The sequence below is a fragment of the Salvelinus alpinus genome, chromosome 14 (assembly GCF_045679555.1).
Source record: "Salvelinus alpinus chromosome 14, SLU_Salpinus.1, whole genome shotgun sequence".
In the NCBI taxonomy this organism is placed as follows: Eukaryota; Metazoa; Chordata; class Actinopteri; order Salmoniformes; family Salmonidae; genus Salvelinus; species Salvelinus alpinus.
The window spans coordinates 19,626,181-19,642,989 of record NC_092099.1 but is presented as its reverse complement, the minus strand read 5'-3'; the positions used below and the strand labels follow the sequence as shown (position 1 = coordinate 19,642,989).

At 42.9% G+C, this 16,809-nt stretch overlaps 1 protein-coding gene across 2 annotated transcripts in view; it reads left to right on the top strand.

Moving 5' to 3' along the window:
- The first annotated feature begins 483 nt into the window (after window positions 1-483).
- Window positions 484-16,809, top strand: part of nrp2b (neuropilin 2b) — a 232,753-nt gene continuing 216,427 nt past the window's right edge. Inside the window, exon 1 of one of the 2 annotated variants that reach the window (XM_071340724.1) lies at window positions 484-1,529. In XM_071340724.1, the coding sequence (XP_071196825.1) occupies window positions 1,457-1,529 (73 nt within the window). In that variant the 5' untranslated portion in view covers window positions 484-1,456. The remainder of the gene's footprint in view (window positions 1,530-16,809) is intronic. The other variant, XM_071340725.1, reaches the window with a different exon arrangement.

Genomic DNA, 16,809 nt, shown 5'->3' with positions numbered 1-16,809 from the left:
ATTTCATACAAATACAATGGTTTGTGTCCATAAAAATGATTTTGTTTTTCTTCTTTGAGTGGACACTAATGACTCCGAATGACTTTGTAACTCATAGGTTATCATAAATGTTTTTCTCCGTCTCAGTGTTTTTTTTTTTTTTGCTGACATCGTTATATCTCCGTACTTCCCTTGTTGAATAACTGTTTGGTAATCCTATGACAGTGGTGGCTAGCGGACGGTATAACGCCCTATTCCTCTTTTCTAAGAATAGAGAATTTATATCTAAGCATATACGTGTCTTGTCCACCGCGCTCTAGAAATACTAGGCCTTCTTTTTTTAACCAACCAGCCAGTGGTTACTGCATGAAGCCACCAACATGATGTTTCACGACCCATGAGTCATGAGACTGTGTGTGTGTGTGTGTGTGTGTGTGTGTGTGTGTGTGTGTGTGTGTGTGTGTGTGTGTGCACCGCTTCTATTTTTCCAGTTCCTTGTCCGTCTTTTTTATAACTAAAAGAAAGCAAGCTGCAGCGGGCAGTGAGTGGTCCTCTTTAATCAGCGGCTGTGGGGAGGCGGGTCGAGGTGCTGACTGTAATGTGATAGCTGCTCCGCTCTAACGTTATTACATACACATGCTGGCTGCCTGCGCTCTCGCTGCTGGAAGACGGAGCCTTCAAACCTCAAGCCAGAATACTCCCGAGTAGAGCAGAGGGAAGGAGCTGTGTGCCTGGACAGCGGAGAGAGAACGGAGAGAGAACGGAGAGAGAGAACGGAGTGTTACTTCTAGATTATAGAGCACTGGGCAATAACGGCAATACGGAACGTTTTGGTGTGCATTCTATGAAAGATCGTTTTTACGTACGAGCCTTGAACAAATGGACTATTTCGTTTAGATTTGTGTTCTTTTTGTTTTTGTGTTTTTTTTAATTTTTGGGACAAGTAAATGTGCCGGAGGAAGAAAGTCCAAAGGAAATACAAAATAAATATCTTCTCACTGGTTTGGAGGCAACCAAAACACTCACTTCAGATATCAGCGAGCGAAAGCATCAATTCCGTGGACTAAAAACCGCTACGGATTTATGAATGAATTCATACAGATTTTTTATTTTTTATTTTAACAGGTCCATAATTTCTTTGTTTTTTGAATATTATCTGGATGACATTGTGTTTCTTTTTCTCTCCGTGATTCTGAACGCCGCAGTGGCCACAATGGTTTTGAATCTTCTAAATTATTAAATTGAAATAACGGGGCAAAAATATTATTCATTTTAAATAAGAAGAAACAAAAGAAGTGTTAAGCGAGGGGGAATTGACATCGCCGTTGTGTTGAACACCTCAACCACAGACCGACGTCTTCCCGGTGGAGACGCGTGTTACTCGTGAGCGGAGAAAACAGTTTTGCACGAGGAAGAAGACTTTCACGGCGAGTTCTTCTCTCCGGGATTGGGGAAGGGTGAAACTTCACCTCCGAAAATGGATATATTACCGTGGCTCTGTGGATGTTTACTGGCGGTTTGTTCACCACAAATAGTTATCGGGGAAGAAGGTAAGTTTTTTCCCAGAGCGATACATTTGGGCTTTTGCCGCCCTACTACAACAACCAAAACATGTAAAAATGTTCACGCAAACGTGTGATTTGAAACATGACTAAAACTGACATAAATAGGCTACATAACTATTTTACACTAAAGCCTTAGGACAATAAGAAGATAGTGATGTGTTTCCCTATATATTGTAGAGAAACGCTCGTCTAGTCCTCATGATTATAAGTCTAGTTTGGACGTGGATTGAAGCCCCTTTCGGTCTGTCACCATATGTTTTAGATTAGGCTATCAAGTCAAAAATCTCCGTGTTAACACATTAGGATGTTTATCCCTTCCAGACAGTCACATAGTCAACGACGCATAGTGACAGCTGAACAATGTGTTGTGTTTTTAACGCCGGAACTGTCAACCGGGATCTTATTTAGCGGAGGCTATTCCTCTTGCCGCAGGCGTCATCGTGAGCCCATTAGTTCTCCGGGGCCCGTCGTTGTATCTTCATTTTACACAAAAACATCTCTGATTTTAAAAAGGAACATACAATTACAGCCTAAATAGCATACCAATTTATCAAATATTTTATTAATTGAGATTACATTTAAAACAGTTTTAGTGTATTGAGTAAATTTTAAAACATGTATGTCATTTAGCAGACGCTCTTTAAATCAGAGCGATTTACATGAGCAAGTAGGGTCAAGTGCCTTGCTCAAGGGGACATCGACAGGGTTTTCCACCCAGTCGGCTTAGAGACTCAAACCAGAAGTCGTTTCGGTTACTGGCCCTACACTCTTAACCGCTACGCTACCTGACGCCCTAAACCAAGCTCCCGTTCTTCTCTTGTCATCACGGAGTCTGTTGATAAGAACTGAACAGTCAGCGGTTTAACTTGACACGAGACTAATCTAAAAAATCTGCGTTCGAGTTTTTTTGTAATTAAAATCCAATATATTCTCTTAATCTCTCAGATTTAACCTTTGATTCTACGAGTGGATTATGTTTGGATTTAATTAGACCTGTCTTTGGTCTAATGATTTGTGTTTTATATGTTGTGATTAATTCATTTCAATGTTTTTAGTGGAATCTATAAGGTTTTATATTTCCATTAGTGACATGATTTATATTTTATTTGTCACAATCATTTAAAGTCTTGTTACAGTATTACCCCTCAGGAGCCTATTTTACCTCCTAACAATCCATATAGCTTGTGACTAAAATGCGTAGGCAGTGTTTCAATTGATTGCTGTCAAATGACAGTTTGTTTAGCCAATCAAAACCTGATTTGTATCAGCGAGTGCACGCGACGTAGCCTACAGGGCAAAAACAACATTCGATTTTGGCCCGGGATCCGTTTTGAAATGTTGTGGGTGTATGTAGTCGTCCCTTGAACCGGGTGCTCGTTTTTGTCCGTTTGAAATGGCTTGACCTTAAATTAGATGTTGTTCTTGAGAGCTGTAGAGACTGGGGCAGTTTGTAACAGATTAACCCGCTCTAGATATCCAGGACAAGGGGACCAGTAGCCTCACTGGCAAAAAAAAATCATGCTAAAACGTTTGGTGATGGGAAAACTTTTGTTTTTTTTCTTGTCTATTGAGATTTCACGGATCCCATCTCTTCAAAAATCGAATGGCATGTGGTTTTATATTTAATCTCAAACATACTTCAAATGTATATATATTTTTTTTACGTTAAAAAGGTGATAGTGGGCTAATAATACCATGGGAATAACACGACATTATATGGGATAATGTTACAGTAATAGAAAGACACTGCATTATCTTGACATTTTGCAAATAGACCCACTTTATAAATAATTAAACCTTATATCATCGTAATAACATAGTAGGCTGTAATAGCGCATCGTCACTCATCTTTATCCGTACAATCCATTTTCATTTTTGAATGAGCATAAAGCAAAGGGGTGTTATGTGGTTTTGAAATGTTCATACTACGATAAGTTACCCCATGTCACAGATGATAAGGTATTATCTTATCTCCACGATGAAAGTCTTTGAACTAATCAGATATCAGAGGCTTTTCCTTTGGGGCCGAGAAAACCAGTAGCTTAGCCTGGTAGTCTGGTAACCTGTTAGCCTGTTAGCCTGTTAACCTGTTAACCTGTTAGCCTGGTAGCCTGGTTGTCTGGTAGTCTGGTAGCCTGGTAGTCTGGTAGCCTGGTAACCTGGTAGTCTGGTAGCCTGGTAACCTGTTAGCCTGGTAAACTGTTAGCCTGGTAACCTGTTAGCCTGGTAACTTGGTTGTCTGGTAACCTGGTAGCCTGGTAGCCTGGTAGTACTAGTATTGCTCTCCTTACTTGATTTATACCCACATGAAGAGCTAGCCTAATTTAACCAGACTGAACACTGTGTGTGTGAGAGAGGGAGATAGCGATAGATAGATAGAGGGAAGGAGAGAGAGGGAAATAGAGAGAGAGAGAGGGAGAGAGAGAGAGAGGTGTTCATTCTGGCTGGTTTAACCAGGCTAGCTCATCATATGGGTAAATAAGCAATTATTGGCTACTTTTAGTCAATTACAGAATTACAGACAGCAGTATCCATCCAGTCAGTATTTTCTACTGCAGTGTAGTCCAGTCCTTTCTCCTTTGGCTTGCCTTGCTGCAATAACTAGGGGCTTGGTCTGTTGTGTTGTGTTTGCTGGTCCTAATTGTAATGTAGTGAAACTGTGTTCACTGTAGTGAAACAAAAGCCACCTGCTTAAATCTGCTGCTGTTTCTCTATCTGTTGATTTCTAGCAGTAAACAGCTGCACAGCAGGAATCCGCGAGTGTGTGTGTGTGTTTTCTCTCTCTCTCTGTGTGTGTTTGTAGACTTTTTCATGTGAAGCAACAGTTTGAGAGGATAATTATGTTGTTGTTTTGGTCATGGATTTATCCTCCCTCAAATAACTTATTTTGTTTTGTATTCACACTTTACATCAGGAGATGTCTCATCTCAATTCCATTACAATAGATTTTCCTCCTCTGGCTTGTACACAGTGGTATAAAATGTATTTGAAACGTCATTAGATTTGGTCCTAGTTCTGTGTAGCCCGACGACACACCATGTTAGTTAAAGTAATGGGCTGCTGCAACTGCTTCACTATGGTGAAATGGAACGGGGAAATGGAACGGGGAAATGGAACGGGAAATGGAACGGGGAAATGGAACGGGAAATGGAACGGGAAATGGAACGGGGAAATGGAACGGGGAAATGGAACGGGAAATGGAACGGGGAAATGGAACGGGGAAATGGAACGGGGAAATGGAACGGGAAATGGAACGGGGAAATGGAACGGGAAATGGAACGGGGAAATGGAACGGGGAAATGGAACGGGGAAATGGAACGGGGAAATGGAACGGGGAAATGGAACGGGGAAATGGAAAGGGGAAATGGAAAGGGGAAATGGAACGGGAAATGGAACGGGAAATGGAAAGGGGAAATGGAACGGGGAAATGGAACGGGGAAATGGAAAGGGGAAATGGAACGGGGAAATGGAACGGGGAAATGGAACGGGGAAATGGAAAGGGGAAATGGAACGGGGAAATGGAACGGGGAAATGGAAAGGGGAAATGGAACGGGGAAATGGAAAGGGGAAATGGAAAGGGAAATGGAACGGGGAAATGGAACGGGGAAATGGAAAGGGGAAATGGAAAGGGGAAATGGAACGGGGAAATGGAAAGGGGAAATGGAAAGGGAAATGGAACGGGGAAATGGAACGGGGAAATGGAAAGGGGAAATGGAAAGGGGAAATGGAACGGGGAAATGGAAAGGGGAAATGGAAAGGGGAAATGGAACGGGCAACAGGTGCTGTTCACCTGTTGTTCACCTGTTGTTCACCTGTTATTCACCTGTTGTTCACCTGTTGTTCACCTGTTGTTCACCTGTTATTCACCTGTTATTCACCTGCTATTCACCTGCTATTCACCTGTTGTTCACCTGCTATTCACCTGTTGTTCACCTGTTGTTCACCTGTTGTTCACCTGTTGTTCACCTGTTATTCACCTGTTGTTCACCTGTTGTTCACCTGTTGTTCACCTGTTATTCACCTGTTATTCACCTGCTATTCACCTGCTATTCACCTGTTGTTCACCTGCTATTCACCTGTTGTTCACCTGTTGTTCACCTGCTATTCACCTGTTATTCACCTGTTATTCACCTGCTATTCACCTGTTGTTCACCTGTTGTTCACCTGCTATTCACCTGTTGTTCACCTGTTGTTCACCTGTTGTTCACCTGTTGTTCACCTGTTGTTCACCTGTTGTTCACCTGTTGTTCACCTGTTGTTCACCTGTTATTCACCTGCTATTCACCTGTTATTCACCTGCTATTCACCTGCTATTCACCTGTTGTTCACCTGTTGTTCACCTGTTGTTCACCTGTTGTTCACCTGCTATTCACCTGTTGTTCACCTGTTGTTCACCTGCTATTCACCTGTTATTCACCTGTTATTCACCTGCTATTCACCTGTTATTCACCTGCTATTCACCTGCTGTTCACCTGTTGTTCACCTGTTGTTCACCTGTTGTTCACCTGTTATTCACCTGTTATTCACCTGCTATTCACCTGCTATTCACCTGTTGTTCACCTGCTATTCACCTGCTATTCACCTGTTGTTCACTTGTTATTCACCTGTTTTTCACCTGTTATTCACCTGTTATTCACCTGTTATTCACCTGCTATTCACCTGCTATTCACCTGTTATTCACCTGCTATTCACCTGTTATTCACCTGTTATTCACCTGCTATTCACCTGCTATTCACCTGTTATTCACCTGCTATTCACCTGTTATTCGTTTTGCGTGGAGATCAAAGAAATGAAGGTGTGATGGAGGAGGTGTGTCTACAGATACACCGTATTAATGAAGGTGTGATGGAGGAGGTGTGTCTACAGATACACCGTATTAATGAAGGTGTGATGGAGGAGGTGTGTCTACAGACACACCATATTCTGACCTGGATGAAACGATGTATTAGGTGGAGCAACCTGTTGGTTCCAGGTTGAAGAACATCAAATTTCTTCATATATTAATGACACCATTCTCCATTGTCATTTGCTACTTGATAAGAGCTATTGATAAGAGCTGTTGATAAGAGCTGTTGATAAGAGCTGTTGATAAGAGCTGTTGATAAGAGCTGTTGATAAGAGCTGTTGATAAGAGCTATTGATAAGAGATGTTGATAAGAGCTGTTGATAAGAGCTATTGATAAGAGCTGTTGATAAAAGCTGTTGATAAGAGCTGTTGATAAGAGCTGTTGATATGAGCTATTGATAAGAGCTATTGATAAGAGCTGTTGATAAAAGCTGTTGATAAGAGCTGTTGATAAGAGCTGTTGATAAGAGCTGTTGATAAGAGCTGTTGATAAGAGCTGTTGATAAGAGCTATTGATAAGAGATGTTGATAAGAGCTGTTGATAAGAGCTATTGATAAGAGCTGTTGATAAAAGCTGTTGATAAGAGCTGTTGATAAGAGCTGTTGATATGAGCTATTGATAAGAGCTATTGATAAGAGCTGTTGATAAAAGCTGTTGATAAGAGCTGTTGATAAGAGCTGTTGATAAGAGCTATTGATAAGAGATGTTGATAAGAGCTGTTGATAAAAGCTGTTGATAAGAGCTGTTGATAAGAGCTGTTGATATGAGCTATTGATAAGAGCTATTGATAAGAGCTGTTGATAAAAGCTGTTGATAAGAGCTGTTGATAAGAGCTGTTGATAAGAGCTATTGATAAGAGCTGTTGATAAGAGCTATTGATAAGAGCTATTGATAAGAGCTATTGATAAGAGCTAGGTCTTAAAAAAAAAGTGCTTTTTTTTTAGGTAAATGAGTAAGCTGTTTGGATAAGGGAATTGTAAATACACTGCTCAAAAAAATAAAGGGAACACTTAAACAACACAATGTAACTCCAAGTCAATCACACGTCTGTGAAATCAAACTGTCCACACTGATTGACAATAAATTTCACATGCTGTTGTGCAAATGGAATAGACAAAAGGTGGAAATTATAGGCAATTAGCAAGACACCCCCAATAAACGAGTGGTTCTGCAGGTGGTGACCACAGACCACTTCTCAGTTCCTATGCTTCCTGGCTGATGTTTTGGTCACTTTTGAATGCTGGCGGTGCTTTCACTCTAGTGGTAGCATGAGACGGAGTCTACAACCCACACAAGTGGCTCAGGTAGTGCAGCTCATCCAGGATGGCACATCAATGCGAGCTGTGGCAAAAAGGTTTGCTGTGTCTGTCAGCGTAGTGTCCAGAGCATGGAGGCGCTACCAGGAGACAGGCCAGTACATCAGGAGACGTGGAGGAGGCCGTAGGAGGGCAACAACCCAGCAGCAGGACCGCTATCTCCGCCTTTGTGCAAGGAGGAGCACTGCCAGAGCCCTGCAAAATGACCTCCAGCAGGCCACAAATGTGCATGTGTCTGCTCAAACCGTTAGAAACAGACTCCATGAGGGTGGTATGAGGGCCCGACGTCCACAGGTGGGGGTTGACCGGTTTGGCGGTGGGTCAGTCATGGTGTGGGGTGGCATTTCTTTGAGGGGCCGCACAGCCCTCCATGTGCTCGCCAGAGGTAGCCTGACTGCCATTAGGTACCGAGATGAGATCCTCAGACCCCTTGTGAGACCATATGCTGGTGCGGTTGGCCCTGGGTTCCTCCTAATGCAAGACAATGCTAGACCTCATGTGGCTGGAGTGTGTCAGCAGTTCCTGCAAGAGGAAGGCATTGATGCTATGGACTGGCCTGCCCGTTCCCCAGACCTGAATCCAATTGAGCACATCTGGGACATCATGTCTCGCTCCATCCACCAACACCACGTTGCACCACAGACTGTCCGGGAGTTGGCGGATGCTTTAGTCCAGGTCTGGGAGGAGATCCCTCAGGAGACCATCCGCCACCTCATCAGGAGCATGCCCAGGCGTTGTAGGTAGGTCATACAGGCACGTGGAGGCCACACACACACTACTGAGCCTCATTTTGACTTGTTTTAAGGACATTACATCAAAGTTGGTTCAGCCTGTAGTGTGGTTTTCCACTTGGTGGCACACGGAGGGCTGTGCGGCCCCTCAAAGAAATGCCACCCCACACCATGACTGACCCACCGCCAAACCGGTCATGTAGGAAAGGTGTTTGTAGGAAAGGCGTTTGTAGGAAAGGCGTTTGTAGGAAAGGTGTTTGTAGGAAAGGTGTTTGTAGGAAAGGCGTTTGTAGGAAAGGTGTTTGTAGGAAAGGTGTTTGTTGGAAAGGTGTTTGTAGGAAAGGTGTTTGTAGGAAAGGCGTTTGTAGGAAAGGTGTTTGTAGGAAAGGTGTTTGTAGGAAAGGCGTGCGTTGGAAAGGTGTTTGTAGGAAAGGTTTGTGTAGTTTGTTTCCATATCTAATTAATGTATAGTACGCTACTTTCCGTGATGTGGACAGAATGTGGTACTACATTACACAAACTCACGTTTTGACCACATCCCTTTTACCTCAGTTTGGTGAATTACACATCCCTTTTACCTCAGTTTGGTGAATTACACATCCCCTTACCTCAGTTTGGTGAATTACACATCCCTTTTACCTCAGTTTGGTGAATTACACATCCCTTTTACCTCAGTTTGGTGAATTACACATCCCTTTTACCTCAGTTTGGTGATTTACACATCCCTTTTACCTCAGTTTGGTGAGTTACATATACCTTGTTACCTCAGTTTGGTGAATTACACATCCCTTGTTACCTCAGTTTGGTCAATTACATATACCTTGTTACCTCAGTTTGGTGAATTACACATCCCTTGTTACCTCAGTTTGGTGAATTACACATCCCTTTTTTACCTCAGTTTGGTGAATTACACATCCCTTTTACCTCAGTTTGGTGAATTACACATCCCTTTTACCTCCGTTTGGTGAATTACACATCCCTTTTACCTCAGTTTGGTGAATTACACATCCTTTTTACCTCAGTTTGGTGAATTACACATCCTTTTTACCTCAGTTTGGTGAAGTTAGTATAAAAGTTTATAGTCAACATGATGACACAAGCTCAATTGCTTAAAACAGATCAATATCTTGTGTTGTGTACTGTTGATTTTGTCATACGCATTGGGGTGGGGGGGGGGGGGAGTCGGAGGACTTACAACGCAGCTATGATTTTCTTTCTCAAATGGCACAAATCATTTCTAGAAAAGTCGCTGGTGGGTTGTAGGTTGTGGGTTGTGATTCGTTGAAGTTAGTTAACTGAAAAAAGCGTTTTATTCACCTTTCTGTGATGGCAGCTTCCCGAAAAAGTTTTCTACGTGTTCTCATCTAACCAACCATGCTTAGGTTATTCCAAGTGTTCAGTGTGTCCTTAAACCGCGCGTACAAACCAAAAGTTTTGCCCACAATCTGTTGCCTATGCCGTTCTGTACCATCACTCATTCATATATCTTTATGTACATATTCTTTATCCCTTTACACTTGTGTGTATAAGGTAGCTGTTGTGAAATTGTTAGGTTAGATTACTCGTTGGTTATTACTGCATTGTCGGAACTAGAAGCACAAGCATTTCGCTACACTCGCATTAACATCTGCTAACCATGTGTATGTGACAAATAAAATTTGATTTGATTATGAGTGATATGAGTGATTGACACTTACTGCGTTGGCGACCCAAAATGCATCACTTCAAAACCGAGCTGGCTGTCTTCTACAAATCGTCCTCTAACCAGTTGATGTACACATGATTCCCAGATTCCGTGTGGTTTTCGAAGCTGTGTTACTTTTAACAGGACGTGTAACCTCATCTCCCCACCCCTTCTTGCACAATTGATTTTAAACGTTATAATCCATATTGAGTGATTGACAAAAAACAGTGTCGTGTTTCTTTTTTGCCGTTTTGGTGACCTCACGTATCAAAATCCAATACTTTGAAATGTAGCTGACTGCAGGTTGTCCTCTAACCAGTGAAGTAAAAAAAATATCTCCTGTTTCAATATATTTATTGTTGTTGTTGTGGTAGTTTCAACAGCACACACGACCAGACCCCCCCCTAATCAATATGAGTGATTTATTGCCACTTGTCAAAACAACACGATTTTTTTTGGTGCTTGTTCAGTTTTATAAGGTGCTTTAAAAAAAAAATACCAGTAATATAATTACTATTGTTGCATGTGTGTAGACAGTACATTTTATGTTGAGGCTTTCAATATATCTCAAACTGTTTCTGCATATTAGTTATTGATTCGGACACGTTAAAGCTGTGTATTTTTAGCATTGGACTATTTATCAAAATGTCTTGTCAACAGGAAGCAGCGACAGCATCATTTTTTTTACCCTAAGAGTATACATTTAACTGTCAATATTAATTTTCAATGGTATTTTACTTAATCAGGTAAAAACTGAGTCCAAAAACATGCTCCGATTTATTTATTTTAAAGATATACCAGAAATCAACAAATCGGGTTTGACCTTCCTAATCGGGTTGTTTTCGTCCGGTGTTGAGTCTAGGAGGTTCTCTAGTCGTGTTGAGTCTAGGAGGTTCTCTAGTCGTGTTGAGTCTAGGAGGTTCTCTAGTCGTGTTGAGTCTAGGAGGTTCTCTAGTCGTGTTGAGTCTAGGAGGTTCTCTAGTCGTGTTGTGTTCCTAGGAGGTTCTCTAATCGTGTTGTGTTCGTCCGGTGTTGAGTCTAGGAGGTTCTCTAATCGTGTTGTGTTCCTAGGAGGTTCTCTAGTCGTGTTGAGTCTAGGAGGTTCTCTAATCGTGTTGTGTTCCTAGGAGGTTCTCTAATCGTGTTGAGTCTAGGAGGTTCTCTAATCGTGTTGTGTTCGTCCGGTGTTGAGTCTAGGAGGTTCTCTAGTCGTGTTGAGTCTAGGAGGTTCTCTAGTCGTGTTGAGTCTAGGACGTTCTCTAGTTGTGTTGTGTTCCTAGGAGGTTCTCTAATCGTGTTGTGTTCGTCCGGTGTTGAGTCTAGGAGGTTCTCTAATCGTGTTGTGTTCCTAGGAGGTTCTCTAGTCGTGTTGAGTCTAGGAGGTTCTCTAATCGTGTTGTGTTCCTAGGAGGTTCTCTAATCGTGTTGAGTCTAGGAGGTTCTCTAATCGTGTTGTGTTCGTCCGGTGTTGAGTCTAGGAGGTTCTCTAGTCGTGTTGAGTCTAGGAGGTTCTCTAGTCGTGTTGAGTCTAGGAGGTTCTCTAGTCGTGTTGTGTTCGTCCGGTGTTGAGTCTAGGAGGTACTCTAGTCGTGTTGAGTCTAGGAGGTTCTCTAGTCGTGTTGAGTCAAGGAGGTTCTCTAGTCGTGTTGTGTCTAGGAGGTTCTCTAGTCGTGTTGAGTCTAGGAGGTTCTCTAGTCGTGTTGAGTCTAGGAGGTTCTCTAGTCGTGTTGAGTCTAGGAGGTTCTCTAGTCGTGTTGAGTCTAGGAGGTTCTCTAGTCGTGTTGTGTTCGTCCGGTGTTGAGTCTAGGAGTTTCTCTAGTCGTGTTGTGTTCGTCCGGTGTTGAGTCTAGGAGGTTCTCTAATCGTGTTGAGTTCGTCCGGTGTTGAGTCTAGGTGGCTCTCCCTCCTTTCCTCTCTTTTCCATAAGCTCATTTCCTCATCCTTGGTGTGTTAAAGGATCCTTCTCTCTCTCAGATCTCCATGGTCTAATTTAAGGCACCTGGCTAGGGTCAAGACCCCCTCCTTAACCTCTAACGAGCCTCTACCCCGGGTCCGGGATCACCCCCCACCCCCCCACACACTGATTAGCATAGCTAGCATAGCTTCACAAGTAGATAGTAGCATCTAAATATCATTAAATCACAAGTCCAAGACACCAGATGAAAGATACAGATCTTGTGAATAAAGCCACCATTTCAGATTTTTAAAATGTTTTACAGGGAAGACAAAATATGTAAATCTATTAGCTAAACACGTTAGCAAAATACACAATTTCTTTGTCCACCATTTTTTCTCTCCACCAGTAGCTATCACCAATTCGGCTAAACTAAGATATTGATAGCCAATAACCTATAAAAAACCTCATCAGATGACAGTCTGATAACATATTTATGGTATAGGATAGGTTTTGTTAGAAAAAAGTGCATATTTCAGGTAGAAATCACAGTTTACAATTGCACCGACCATCACAAGACGACTAGAATTACTATAGAGAGCAACGTGTATGACCAATTTACTCTTAATAAAACATTTCATAAGAATAGACAAAGCATAGCAATGGAAAGACCCAGATCTTGTGATTCCAGACAATATTTCAGATTTTCTAAGCGTTTTACAGCGAAAACACAATAAATCGATAAGTTAGCATACCACATGTGAAAACGTTACCAGAGCATCGATTCAAGCCAAAGAGAGCTATAACGTAATCATCGCCAAAATATATTAATTTTTTCACTAACCTTCTCAGAATTCTTCCGATGACACTCCTGTAACATCATTTTACAACATACATATACAGTTTGTTCGAAAATGTGCATATTTAGCCATACAAAACCGTGGTTACACAATGAAAATACTAGGAAATCAAGCCTCAAAATGTCGGACGTCATCTTTCAGAGTGATCTAGTTTAATTGAAAGCTAATCATATACTTGACTAAAAAATACAGGGTTGACAGGAATCGAAAGACAAATTAGTTCTTAATGCAATCGCTGATTTACATTTCTAAAATTATCCTTACTTTCTTATACAGCGTTCGCCAAGAGAAGCTATAACAAACAAAATGGCGTAATATGCGTTTAAAATATTTCGACAGAACAACGATTTATCATATTAAATATTCCTTACTATGAGGTGATTTTCCATCAGATTCTTGGGCAAAGAATCCTTTCTTGGGTCTAATCTTCTTTTGGTCGATAGATGTCCTCTGTCCTTCGAAATGTCCACTAACGATCGAACGGGACCCCGAAACGTGCCCAAAGTTTCAGAGTGCACGACAAAGAAATTCCTCAAAATCGCACTAAACGGATATAAATTGCTATAAAACGGTTCAAATTAACTACATTATGATGTTTTTAACAACTATAACGACTAAAAACATGACCGGATAAATATCACTGTCTAAACAACCATTTGGAAGGAGGCAGGTCTGATGTCCATTTTGCGCAAGACGCATGCAGGAAGAGAGCGGTACTTCCACGTTTTCGTGTTTTATAGTGGCTCTGATTGCGCAATCGAATCCATTCAAAGCGTGATGACGTACTGACACCCAGAGGAAGACGTAGGCAGTGTCGGTTTCTCCATAGCATCTATTGGCACCTTAAAACCGATCCCAGATCAGGGGTAAAAATTTCTGAAATCTGACTCCCTGTCAGGAAAAGTGCTGTAGAAGTAGTTCTGTACCACTCAGAGACAAAATTCCAACGGCTATAGAAACTAGAAAGTGTTTTCTATCCAATAATAACAATAATATGCATATTGTACGATCAAGAATTGAGCACGAGGCAGTTTAATTTGGAGACCAAAAAATGCTAATGCGGAACAGCACCCCCTATAGTTGCAAGAAGTTTTAACGCATGTCTGTGTTGTGTTGTGTTATGGCATGTGTGTGTTGTGTTGTGGCATGTGTGTGTTGTGTGTGTTGTGTTGTGTGTGTTGTGTTGTGTGTGTTGTGTTGTTTTGGTGTGTTGTGTTGTGTGTTGTGTGTTGTGTTGTGTGTTGTGTTATGGCATGTCTGTGTTGTGTTGTGTGTTGTGTTGGTGTGTTGTGTTGTGTGTGTTGTGGTGTGTGTTATGGTGTGTGTGTGTTATGGTGTGTGTGTGTGTGTGTTATGGTGTGTGTTGTGGTGTGTGTTATGGTGTGTGTGTGTTATGGTGTGAGTGTGTGTTATGGTGTGTGTGTGTGTGTGTGTTATGGTGTGAGTGTGTGTTATGGTGTGTGTTATGGTGTGTGTGTGTTATGGTGTGTGTTATGGTGTGTGTTATGGTGTGTGTTATGGAGTGTGTTATGGTGTGTGTTATGGTGTGTGTTATGGTGTGTGTGTTATGGTGTGTGTTATGGTGTGTGTTATGGTGTGTGTTGTGTGATAGAAAGAGTGGGATGTATTCATTCCGCTGATTCTGTTACAAAACGTTTCTTAAACGGAAGCAAACAGCCGTACCTGAATTTGTTCAACATAAACTCTTGTTTTCATCGCTGTTGACCTAATGATTCCACTCTAGATCATCTAGATGCAGGCCAGTGTGTGCAAGGCGGTATTGAACGTGTCACCTTGATTACTCCAACTTGTCTCTCGACCTGTGTGCACCCTACGTTGTAAACTTTCATTCATAGGCTGGGTTGTAGCAACCCCATGATGGGGACAGGGACAATTAGAGTATCATGTAGTAGCCTGAACCTACCAATATTACATTGAACTGAATGAATAGAATAATGACTGACTGTCATCCAATATGTTTTAATAGAGATAAGGCCATGCTCATTTAAAAAAAGAAACATGAAATCGTCCTCCCTAATCTATCTGAAAAGACGACTCATATAATGAATTATAAAATGGGATCCGCTGAAAGAGTTCGTCGTTCATTATTTGAACACCTGCGTTATAAATGTGTATCTCGCCTCTTTTGGGGAACAAACTCTCAGGGAAACTTTTAGGGAAATTCATCTCTTAACTCTTTCCAAATAAGGTCAGATTACAGTATTTGCAATTCAGGCCGACAAACAAGAGCTAGTTTAATCTGACGAGGCAGAAAGTGCTGAATCGGTGAAACAAAGTTATCAGATTCAGAACATGCCAGAGAGAGAGAGAAGATAAATAAATCATGTGTCTGTATTCTCATTCCCCACTTGGATTCTTAGCATCGTTTACCCTTATTTAGTGTGTGTGTGTGTGTGTGTGTGTCTGTGTGTGTGTGTGTGTGTGTGTGTGTGTGTGTGTGTGTGTGTGTGTGTGTGTGTGTGTGTGTGTGTGTGTGTGTGTGTGTGTGTGTGTGTGTGTGTGTGTGTGTGTGTGTGTGTGTGTGTGGATACTTTGCACCGTTTACTCTTATTTATGAAGGGACGTGTTGTCGTATGTGTGTGTATTATGGTGTGTTGTGTTATGGTGTGTGTGTGTGTGTTGTTGTGTGTGTTATGGTGTGTGTTGTGGTGCGTGTTATGTTATGGTGTGTGTGTGTGTTGTGGTGTGTGTGTGTTATGGTGTGTGTTGTGGTCCGTGTGTGTTGTGGTATGATCATGCACTGAAAACCACAAACCTGCAATAAGGTAGCTAGTGGAGGAAGAAAGGAGAGGAAACGGTGTGTTTCTGTGTGGCAGACAGGGAGCTTAGTGAACAACATCACGACTGATAGCAGGCGGGCGGACAGGAGGCTCAGATAACGGATGGCTGGGAGGAGAGTCTCAGAGGGCTTGTAGGCCTGGTAGGAGAGTCTCAGAGGGCTTGTAGGCCTGGTAGGATAGTCTCAGAGGGCTTGTAGGCCTGGTAGGAGAGTCTCAGAGGGCTTGAAGGGCTGGGTGGAGAGTCTCAGAGGGCTTGTTGGCCTGGTAGGAGAGTCTCAGAGGGCTTGTAGGCCTGGTAGGAGAGTCTCAGAGGGCTTGTAGGCCTGGTAGGAGAGTCTCAGAGGGCTTGTAGGCCTGGTAGGAGAGTCTCAGAGGGCTTGAAGGGCTGGGTGGAGAGTCTCAGAGGGCTTGTACGGCTGGGTGGAGAGTATCAGAGGGCTTGTAGGGCTGGTAGGAGTCTCAGAGGGCTTGTAGAGCTGGGTGGAGAGTCTCAGAGGGCTTGTAGGGTGGGTAGGAGAGTCTCAAAGGGCTTGTACGGCTGGGTGGAGAGTCTCAAAGGGCTTGTAGGGCTGGGTGGAGAGTCTCAGAGGGCTTGTAGGGCTGGTAGGAGAGTCTCAGAGGGCTTTTAGGGCTGGGTGGAGAGTCTCAGAGGGCTTGTAGGGCTGGGAGGAGAGTCTCAGAGGGCTTGTAGGGCTGGGTGGAGAGTCTCAGAGGGCTTGAAGGGCAGGGTGGAGAGTCTCAGAGGGCTTTTAGGGCTGGGTGGAGAGTCTCAGAGGGCTTGTAGGGCTGGGAGGAGAGTCTCAGAGGGCTTGTAGGGCTGGGTGGAGAGTCTCAGAGGGCTTGAAGGGCTGGGTGGAGAGTCTCAGAGGGCTTGTAGGGCTGGGTGGAGAGTCTCAGAGGGCTTGTAGGGCTGGTAGGAGAGTCTCAGAGGGCTTGTAGGGCTGGTAGGAGTCTCAGAGGGCTTGTAGGGCTGGGTGGAGAGTCTCAGAGGGCTTGTAGGGCTGGGTGGAGAGTCTCAGAGGGCTTGTAGGGCTGGGTGGAGAGTCTCAGAGGGCTTGTAGGGCTGGGTGGAGAGTCTCAGAGGGCTTGTAGGGCTGGGTGGAGAGTCTCAGAGGCCTTGTAGGGCCTGATG